We start from the raw sequence: 8,939 nt of genomic DNA on the forward strand, positions 1-8,939 counted from the left end.
TGCAGCCGCAGATACATGATCTCTGCTCTCATTTTCTTCACATTTTTCTGATCCCTTTCCAACTTATCATCATAATCATCATCACCACCACCTCCTCCATTCTCAACTGTTGTCCAAACTGTCACTTTTTTTTTAAAGTCTGCAGCCCTCTCAATCTCATTGACCACCAAAAAATTTCTCACAATATTTGTCTCTACTTCTCAGAAATCAACCCAATTGAATTAACAATCTTACACGAGCTTTCCATCAAATGCTTCTCCAAACTCAATCTCTCACAACCCATGTGGCTCTTCCATTCACTCCTTTAAAACCAATTCCCAAAACCCAATTCTTCACTCCTTCAAAGCGAAATCCGTTTCTCAAAACTCAGTGGAGAACACTAAAATGCTCGCTTTCGACTGTTTCAGAGCCGACCCACTTGGAGAAGAAGACCCATAAGCCGTTTCCGGCTGAGGTTTCAAGGACTATTATGGAGTTGGTGTCTGTGGGCACGCTTTCTACTTTGACCCAAGAAGGTTGGCCTTTGGGTATTGGCGTTCGCTTCGCTGTTGACCCAGAAGGCACTCCAGTCTTGTGCTTGAATGCCTCTAATCGGCAGTTCTCCATTGACAGGAGGTCTAGCTTCCATGTCCAGGTGCTTTTCTCATCGAACACTATGTGTTTGCATTTTGTTCACAGCCTTAAAGGGCTCTAATTTTCTAAGGTATATGGTTGATTATGAAGCTCAATGTAAGGCGGCGTTGTTATTTTCTTTGTTGCACAGTTAGAGCAATGTGGGCTGCGGACGCCTCAATGCACGATATTAGGTAGCATTGACAAACCAGAAGACAGGAAGATGTTGAAGGTAAATTATGTTTGCTTAGGTCGAATAGGTTTACTTGGAAGTGCTCTGTTATTTATCAATTTATCATTTATGTTAGAATGTAATTAGCTCGTTGTTAGTGTGCTGCTTAAGTTGTTTAAAGGAAGCATGTTAAAAGCATAATTGTTGCTGATCTTTGGGGGGACTAAAGATGGAATTCACTGTGAAGGATGCATAACTTGAAAGTAAACATATTTACGATGCTTGGTTTTTGGTCGAACTTCCGTAGTCTTCCACCAACTGCAACTAGTCCGTTTCAAATTATGATTGCATTATTTGCATTAGGATAGAATATTAGGATGTTTATGGCAGACTGCCATGGCTTTTTTCAAGTAATTACTAGAGCTATCTCTCATCTGCTCCCGGCTTGCATAACCTTTAAACAGTATGATTTATGATTGACCAACATGTACCGTATTATGGTTCTGAGGTGCAGGTTATTGTTTTGTGTGTTATGTGCAGTTTTGACTCTAGGATTGGGTTGGATTATTGTTTGGGTGTAATTGGAAGTTGAATATAAGGGCAGAAAATTAGAGGATAAGATATGTTGCAAGGGCTTCCAGGAATCTCACATGGGAGAAGTTTATTGGAATCTCAACATTAAAATAAAGTGACCTTGCTGAAAATTTCAGTTTGTGTATCTCTTACAAAGCCTTGCTTATAGAGAGGCAATCTGATATAAAAAGGAAAAGATTTCTTAATAATAAGCAACACAATTAAATTAAACCCAAAAAAGGAAATCTTATAGAAAATCAGTTTCCAGATACCCAGAATCACTGCAACCTGAGGCAAAATATTTCTGTGGTCATGCTCTGGGCTTTCTGGACCAGGCTGTGTCTAGACTTTACACCACTTTAGTATATTGGCTTGGCAATGAACCTTCCTGACTTAGTTGGTCTTCCAAATTTGTACAGACCTAAACTCCAGCATTGTGTGGTTGGATTTATGTGCTGGACTCAGTCCTCCAACAGAAGCATAGACAGTCCCATGTAGGTATTATGTGTAGTGGCTTCTTGATACCTTATTAATCTATTATTTTCAACTAAAAGAGCCCTATTGATCCATTTAAAGCTAATAAAAAGCATTCATGTGTGATCTGTTTTTTTGCTAGTATATATGTGTGAGGTGTTATATTGTTATAATCTGATCTTTCATTTGGATGTTCAATGCCATTACTGTCAGTACCTTCATTCAGTATGGACAAAGAGGTTTGGAGAAGAAGTCGACGAAGATCTTATATATGTTGTTTCTGTGGAACGGGTACTTCAGTTGGAGGACTTTAAAGAGGTATTTTGGTGTTTTATTTGCTCCTGTGCTGGACTAGTAATTATAAGCAATAGTTATTTACGATACTGGTATGGCCTAATCCTATAAAGTTTTGCCTGTAGCTCTTAAATTGGTATGTATTTAGACAGAGGACTTATTCAAAGGCTTGTCTGTTTTCTAACTTTGATGATACTTCACAGGGTGGTGTATGGGTTACATCTTCAGATTATAAAAATGCACAACCTGATCCTCTTCGGGACTTTGCGGAAAACCTAGTGAATGAGATAAACACCAACAACATTGAAGATATTAACCGTTTCTGCAACATCTATGCTGATTTGAACTTCCAGGTTTGTGCCAACCAACTTTTTGTGATCGTTGGTTATGTCTTCAGTTGCATATTGATTCCTCACTACCAGAAACACTCAATTACATTCAAGATTTGTTAACTTAAACTAGACAATGCCAAGACTAGTTGCAAGGTTTGGGTCAAAACTAATGTGTTTTTTAACCTTGAAAAGAAAGCAACCAATGAGTGAGCTTTCACTTGAGGGGTTCATGCAATTTGATGCAATAAATCATCCTAGCAGATTTAATTGGAGTGTTTCAACTCTTGCCTAAAAGATGGACTAATTGACAATCCCAAGTTAACTCCAATGTGTCATTTTTCAGTCATCCAACCCATAATTTGTATCATTGCCTGTTCAACAATATTGAGGTGTCAGAAAAACCTTCCATTTCTATTACAGGATTTCCCATTTTTCCTCAAGAAGCTTGAGAGCATTAACTGTTTAGTAAAAGTGTTTATTAACATTCCTTGAGGACTGGTTTATACATCACTTTCAGTGAATCTGCGTTTAGTTGTATTTTCTCTTGCAATGTGGTCATGGTACACTGTTTTGCTTTGCAGGTTTCTGAAGCAAAATTGATTTGGATTGATCGGTTAGGCTTTGACCTGCGTCTTTGGTCTCCTCAGGAAGGTATATTCGAGGTTCGCATTCCCTTTCCCAGGGATGTGACCGACGAGAAGGGTGCAAAATCAACATTTAATTGTATGTCTCAATTAGCTTGGGAGGTGGAAAAGAATTTCTATGCCCCAGATTTTGAAAGAGTGAAACAAGTTAAGCAGATAGCATACAAGGGAGAGTAAACTTTGTGCATGCTGTGTTTATAAAATGTATTGATATGCTTACTTTAGCTGCAAAAGAGGCAACTTGGTTGAGCTTGTTACTTTGTACAAGGCTTTTAATATGCCCTTATTACTAACTTTCAGAGATGTCACAATTTTGAGATTGTATTTGAGTTCCATATAATTTGAGAAATAAATTTTAATCCTTTTTATGGCAAATATAATCTCATTATAATAGCTAACGGGGTCTAGCCTAGTGAAAAAGAATCTTGACTTGGAGACCTGTGTGTGCGAGAAAACCTCTCTCCCCTTTCTTAACTTTGGCAACAACAAAAATGCCATTATGCTCTAATGTCTTGAAAATTGATGTAAAGGTTCACAATGTTATCAAGTTCTCTGAGGAATTGTTTCCTTTCGGAATTTGTTTGCTGTAATGTGGTCAGGCTGGCTGAATGCAACTCTTTTCATCCTTTCATAACAAATCTATTTTCATACTTCTATAAATACACCCCCAAAAAAATGCAACATATTCCAGTCCTAGAAAGAAAAAGGAAAAAAAGAAAAAATCCACAATCAGCATGATGACGTGGACCATTCTGAAAAAGAAGAAAATAAAAAGAAAGAAAAAATAGCGGCAAAAGACAGAGAAAAAACGAAGGAAAAATATAAAGACACTCATCATAAAAATGTCAAAACCCTAGACCCTTTTCTATCAGAGTGAAGCAGAGCAGGTAAAGCTCTCTCTGGGTTTTGAGAGGGTCCGTATTTAATTAATCAGAATCCATTAACAATGTATTCTTGTATTATATTTAAGTAGGTAATGGGACTCTCTAATACCCTCGGTTGGTTGTTGGCAATTGGCGTTTGGTGCAGTGCATATCTCGCAGTTGCAATCTTCTCGTCTTCCCCAATCTTCAACTTTCTCCGTCTTCTTATCTGAATTAGCAGCTTCGGAAGAAAACCCAGATATCTAAAATGGGTTATGCACAACTGGTTATTGGCCCTGCTGGCAGCGGCAAGGTAATTTCACACCATGATTGACATTTTTTTATTTTTTTTTATGTACCCAATACTTGAATCAGTCGATTTCTTGCTCTAATTTGCACCAACTGTTTGAATGTGGGATACATCATAATCACATAGGCAATCACTATGATTATATATTGTTTTGATGTTTTTATGTACCCATTTCTTGTTTTGATAAGTATGTTTGCTTCTTGGAATCAGTCGATTTTCTGCTCTAATTTGCACCAACACTGTTTGAATGTGAATGTGGGATGCATCGTAATCACATGAGCAATGAGTATCGATTAATATGTTTGCATGTTTTTATGTACCCATTACTAGTTTTGTTGAGTTCTCTTCTTGGAACCAGTCGATTTTCCGCTGTAATTTACACTAACACTGTTTGAATGTGAGTGTGGGATGCATCATAATAATCACATGGGCAATGAGTATTGATTAATATGTTTGCATTTTTTATGTACTCACTTTGATGAGTTCGTTTGCAACCAGCTGACTAATATCTCTAATTTGCACCAACACTGTTTGAATGTGGGATACATCATAATCACATGGGAGATCACCGTGATTAATATTTTTACCCATTATTATTTTTGATGAATTTGTTTGCTTCTTGCAACCAGTCGACTTATTGCTCTAAATTGCACGAACACTGTACAACTGTTGGGAGGAATATTCATATTATTAACTTGGATCCTGCTGCAGAAAATTTTGACTACCCTGTGGCCATGGGTAAGTAGTCAATTCATTTATTTGGTCACTTGTTTTCATTCACTGCACTCAACTTGTGTTCTCTTCTTCTCTTTTCCCTCTTGCAGATATTAGGGAGCTTGTTTCCTTGGATGATGTTATGGAGGAACTTGGATTGGGTCCCAATGGTGGACTTTTGTACTGCATGGAGTATCCTTTATTTTTTCCCCTCAAATTGTTCTTTGCATTTCTTATGGTTTTGTTTCTTCTTGTTTATTTTTCACCTGTGAGAATTGCAATTTTTTAAAGGGCTAACAGACATGGAATGTTCACGTGCGGAAAAAACAGTGAATCATTTATTCCACTTCCGGGTGTGATCCCTCTCTATAAAAACTTTAATTCTTTGGTGAATGGCCTTAATCTTGATTCCTAGACACCTTGAAGACAATCTGGATGATTGGCTCACAGAGGAATTGGACAATTACTTGGATGATGACTACTTAGTTTTTGACTGCCCAGGTATCCATACTAACACTGCATGCTTTGTTGTCTGTATTTATTATCATGCACTAGTGGTTGAGATCTATTGATGAAAAGCTGACTACAATGAGGTTAAGGTCTTTTATGAAAGTAATTACATTAAAAGGGAAAAACTGAAATGGTGGAGTTTTTTTTTATAGGGTTAGGGAAAGAATACTATGTAAATAAACAAAAAAAAAAAGAACTACAGCTCGTTTATCTGTTTATCAAAAAGAGGGGCCGTTTATCTAGAAGGCATTCATATAGATATATTTTCCCTGGTCACTTGTTACCACACGATGCTATCAGTGATTTAACTTTCGAGAAATAGGATTAAAAATTGGTACTGCATGGTTTTTCATACTAGTAAAATAGAATTATGTCAGGGCTCCTAGTCCTGTGTGTGTGTGTGTGTTTTAAAGGAATTGTGTGACACAAAATAATTTGAGACTTCTGCTTTTGTTATAGGCCAGATAGAACTTTTTTCGCATGTTCCTGTGCTAAAGAACTTTGTGGACCATTTGAAGCGTAAAAATTTCAGCATCTGCGCCGTATATTTGCTTGATTCACAGGTCTGTATAACTTTTATGTTCTACTCTGTAGCCTTTTCTCTTCCTGCCTTGGCATTACTTGTTATTCTGTTTCTCCCCAAATGAATCGTTCCAATTTCTATTGAAACAGTTCATGACGGATGTGACAAAGTTTATTAGTGGGTGCATGTCATCCCTTTCTGCAATGGTTCAACTTGAAGTACCACATGTCAATATCCTCTCCAAAATGGACCTTGTGGCAAAAAAAAAGGATCTTGAAGAGTGGGATACTCTATTCTCTCCTACTGCTATCACCTTGCATGTTTTTTCAATCTGTTTAGCTTCTTTTAATTGCTCAATCTGTTCTGCATTTTTAATGTTTCAGTTTCTTGAATCCGGAGCCTCAAGTTTTGTTATCAGAGTTGAATCAACGCATGGCTCCTCAGTTTGCAAAGCTAAACAAATCTTTGGTTGAACTGGTAAGTGAGAAGCCACTGAAAACCCAAGAATACTTTTTTGAACTTTGAGATTTGTTGCAGGAGTTCTCAAGATTTTGGTCACGATGCACAATATCTATATTGGTCTACACATAAAAATACACAAAAATTGCATTACTGCAAATAGTGACCATCTTCAACTGTTTGGTTTGTTAGGTTGATAATTATGGCATGGTGAGTTTTGTGCCTCTAAACTTGAGAAAAGCGACAAGGTACTCTATTTTTATGCATGTTTGCCTGGATGTCTTTAGTCTTATCTTGTGATCACTCTTTTGCACGTCTAAGATGTGTTGAATCTATAGATTACTTTAAATTGTTTTTGTGTTTTCATTTTCTTTACATTAACTCTTTTATTAACGGGTAAGTAATCTTAGAGTAATGTTTCTTCTGTTTTCCTTCTCTTTTTTGGCAGCATAAGCTATGTCCTGGCTCAGATCGATACCTGCATTCAGTATGGAGAAGATGCTGACGTGAAGATTAAGGATTTTGATCCAGAAGACGAAGATTAAGGAACTTGATGATCTAGAAGATGGCTGAGCTACCTTATTAAACTTTTAACTCTTGTTCTTTAAATGATCTAAAAGATGGGGGTAGCATTGTGAATATGCAAGACCAAATTATTAACTCTTGTTTGAAATATGAGAATTATATGTGAAAGAGTAGAACTATATGAAGTACATTTCTGATTTATTTAACTTCTATTACAGTATCAAGGCTAAATAAACTTTTACATGTTTTATTTCTTTTTGTTGGCAATAAGGCATTTGATCAATTCATCCAATTTCTTATCCGACGATCCGCCTTTCTCCACGGCATGCCTTGCCATGGTCCCAAATAGTCCTGCCCTCTCCCTAGCCCTCCTCCCCTTCTCACCTCCTATCAACTCCTCTATTCCATCACAAATCGCATATCGGTCAAGGGCAGTGGTCTGCCCTTGTGAAACCATTAACCCTGCTTTCAATCCCATTGCAACATACTTGGCATTCAGTGGTTGCTCTGCTCCCATTGGCCAGGCCAATAGAGGGACCCCCATTGACAAGCTCTCCAGCACCGAGTTCCACCCACAATGGCTCAAAAACCCTGCCACCTTTGGGTGTGCTAGGATACTCCGCTGGTCCACCCAATCACATACAACCAACCCCATCCCTTCCACCCTTCTCTCCCATCCTTCATCCGAAGCCCAGGTCCCCGATCGGATGGCCCAAATGAACCGACATCCTGCCATCTCCAGCCCATAAGCGATCTCGTCCATCTATCCCCCGACAACCGTGCTTGTGTACCGAAGGACACGTAGATCACCGCACTGGATCCGTCTTGCTCATCCAGCCACTCGATGTAGGGACATGATTCACTCTTATCGTGGGACCCACGAGTCCCTCGTGGAATATAATCATAGAGCAGAACGGGCCCCACACCATGCCTTGGCCTGCTTGTGCAAAGCTTCCAATGCAGCCACGTACTCGCATTCAAGCTCCTGAAAGCTATTCACAATCACACCCCAGCTATTCCTATCGGCCTCTTCAACCTCCCATATCATACGTGAAAACGGGTCATCCTCCGGGTCATTGCTCCGGGGCTGTAAGTCGGATCTATCCAATGTGAACGGAAGACTCAAATCGGGCAACTCTACTACAGAACCCGAAACCGACGTCGTTTCACGTTGGACATCCATAGAAGAAACGGTTTTAAGAACGACCATGGGCAGCACCCCCATCCCATGCGACACAACACGTGGAATGTCGAAAGAGCGACACGTGTCGAGCGTCCAACTGAGAAAGAAGTCAGAGATTACGCAAATTGGGCGGGAACCATTTTCCACCATCTCCTTCAGAAGAGCTTCGAATGGCTGTTTCATTGTTTTGGTGGATGCGATGAAAGGAACGAGGAGCTCCATGGAAGGAAGGCTGGCGGTGTTCTCGCAGCCTCGAGGGAGGTCAGGGACGCTTGGAAATGGCACGACGGAGATGGAGATTGACGAGCAGTCTGAAACTTTGGAGCTTATAAACGGTGCGTTTTGCAGGGTGGTGACGACGGTGACTTTCAGGCCACGGCTTGACAAGGCCTTGGATATGTCTAGCAATGGAATGGTGTGGCCTTGAGCCATGAAAGGGAAAATTACTGCATGGGGTGGTGGTGGTGGTGGAGAGGAAGTAGCCATGGTCACTGGAAATAACAAAATTCGAATGAGTTGGGTTTTATTTATAGAGTTTGATTATTGAATTAGAATTTTAAATCTACGTATTGTTCATAGAATCTTATAGAGTTTAATGGCTTTCCTAAACGTGTGAGGCTCCGCATTTTCAATTTCAAAGTGCAATTAATCTAATTACCTATGCCTTCATTCAATGTTTAATTCTCTGCACTTTGCCACCATTTTGATGAGTGAGTAGATTTTCTTTGCAAATGTGATTAATTACAACAAA

At 39.1% G+C, this 8,939-nt stretch overlaps 2 protein-coding genes and 1 pseudogene across 4 annotated transcripts; 2 read left to right on the forward strand and 1 right to left on the reverse strand.

Annotated features, from left to right (window-relative positions):
- The first annotated feature begins 73 nt into the window (after nucleotides 1-73).
- On the forward strand, nucleotides 74-3,481 carry PGR7 (proton gradient regulation 7). Its single transcript, XM_008231139.2, has 5 exons — nucleotides 74-634; nucleotides 764-844; nucleotides 2,045-2,149; nucleotides 2,329-2,478; nucleotides 3,039-3,481. The coding sequence occupies exons 1-5, from the start codon at nucleotides 251-253 to the stop codon at nucleotides 3,276-3,278; spliced, it is 960 nt and encodes a 319-aa protein (XP_008229361.2). The 5' UTR covers nucleotides 74-250; the 3' UTR covers nucleotides 3,279-3,481.
- Nucleotides 3,482-3,855: 374 nt separating this feature from the next.
- LOC103328727 (P-loop containing nucleoside triphosphate hydrolases superfamily protein) lies at nucleotides 3,856-7,225 on the forward strand. 3 transcript variants are annotated; one of them, XM_008231136.2, is made up of 10 exons: nucleotides 3,856-3,988; nucleotides 4,131-4,277; nucleotides 4,904-5,012; nucleotides 5,099-5,180; nucleotides 5,404-5,489; nucleotides 5,958-6,061; nucleotides 6,171-6,301; nucleotides 6,405-6,498; nucleotides 6,673-6,728; nucleotides 6,929-7,225. In XM_008231136.2, the coding sequence occupies exons 2-10, from the start codon at nucleotides 4,233-4,235 to the stop codon at nucleotides 7,023-7,025; spliced, it is 804 nt and encodes a 267-aa protein (XP_008229358.1). In that variant the 5' UTR covers nucleotides 3,856-3,988; nucleotides 4,131-4,232; the 3' UTR covers nucleotides 7,026-7,225. The 3 variants fall into 3 exon arrangements, with proteins under 3 accessions (XP_008229358.1, XP_008229357.1, XP_008229359.1); XM_008231135.2 differs by having other exon boundaries at nucleotides 3,873-3,988; nucleotides 4,075-4,277; XM_008231137.3 differs by having other exon boundaries at nucleotides 3,917-4,015.
- A 15-nt stretch (nucleotides 7,226-7,240) lies between these two features.
- Nucleotides 7,241-8,674, reverse strand: LOC103328807 (UDP-glycosyltransferase 90A1-like; annotated as a pseudogene).
- Between the last annotated feature and the right edge of the window lie 265 nt (nucleotides 8,675-8,939).

Source organism: Prunus mume, linkage group LG4, assembly GCF_029339155.1.
Source record: "Prunus mume cultivar Tortuosa linkage group LG4, ASM2933915v1, whole genome shotgun sequence".
In the NCBI taxonomy this organism is placed as follows: domain Eukaryota; kingdom Viridiplantae; phylum Streptophyta; class Magnoliopsida; order Rosales; family Rosaceae; genus Prunus; species Prunus mume.

Excerpts from the sequence above, each read along its gene's own strand:
- LOC103328727 (XM_008231136.2), top strand. The coding sequence starts at position 4,233 with ATGGGTTATGCACAACTGGTTATTGGCCCTGCTGGCAGCGGCAAG. Across the intron at positions 6,062-6,170 it reads TATATTTGCTTGATTCACAG|TTCATGACGGATGTGACAAA; the intron begins GTCTGTATAACT and ends CTATTGAAACAG. Across the intron at positions 6,302-6,404 it reads AAAAAAAAGGATCTTGAAGA|TTTCTTGAATCCGGAGCCTC; the intron begins GTGGGATACTCT and ends TTAATGTTTCAG.
- PGR7 (XM_008231139.2), top strand. The coding sequence starts at position 251 with ATGCTTCTCCAAACTCAATCTCTCACAACCCATGTGGCTCTTCCATTC. Across the intron at positions 2,150-2,328 it reads AGTTGGAGGACTTTAAAGAG|GGTGGTGTATGGGTTACATC; the intron begins GTATTTTGGTGT and ends GATACTTCACAG. Across the intron at positions 2,479-3,038 it reads ATGCTGATTTGAACTTCCAG|GTTTCTGAAGCAAAATTGAT; the intron begins GTTTGTGCCAAC and ends TTTGCTTTGCAG.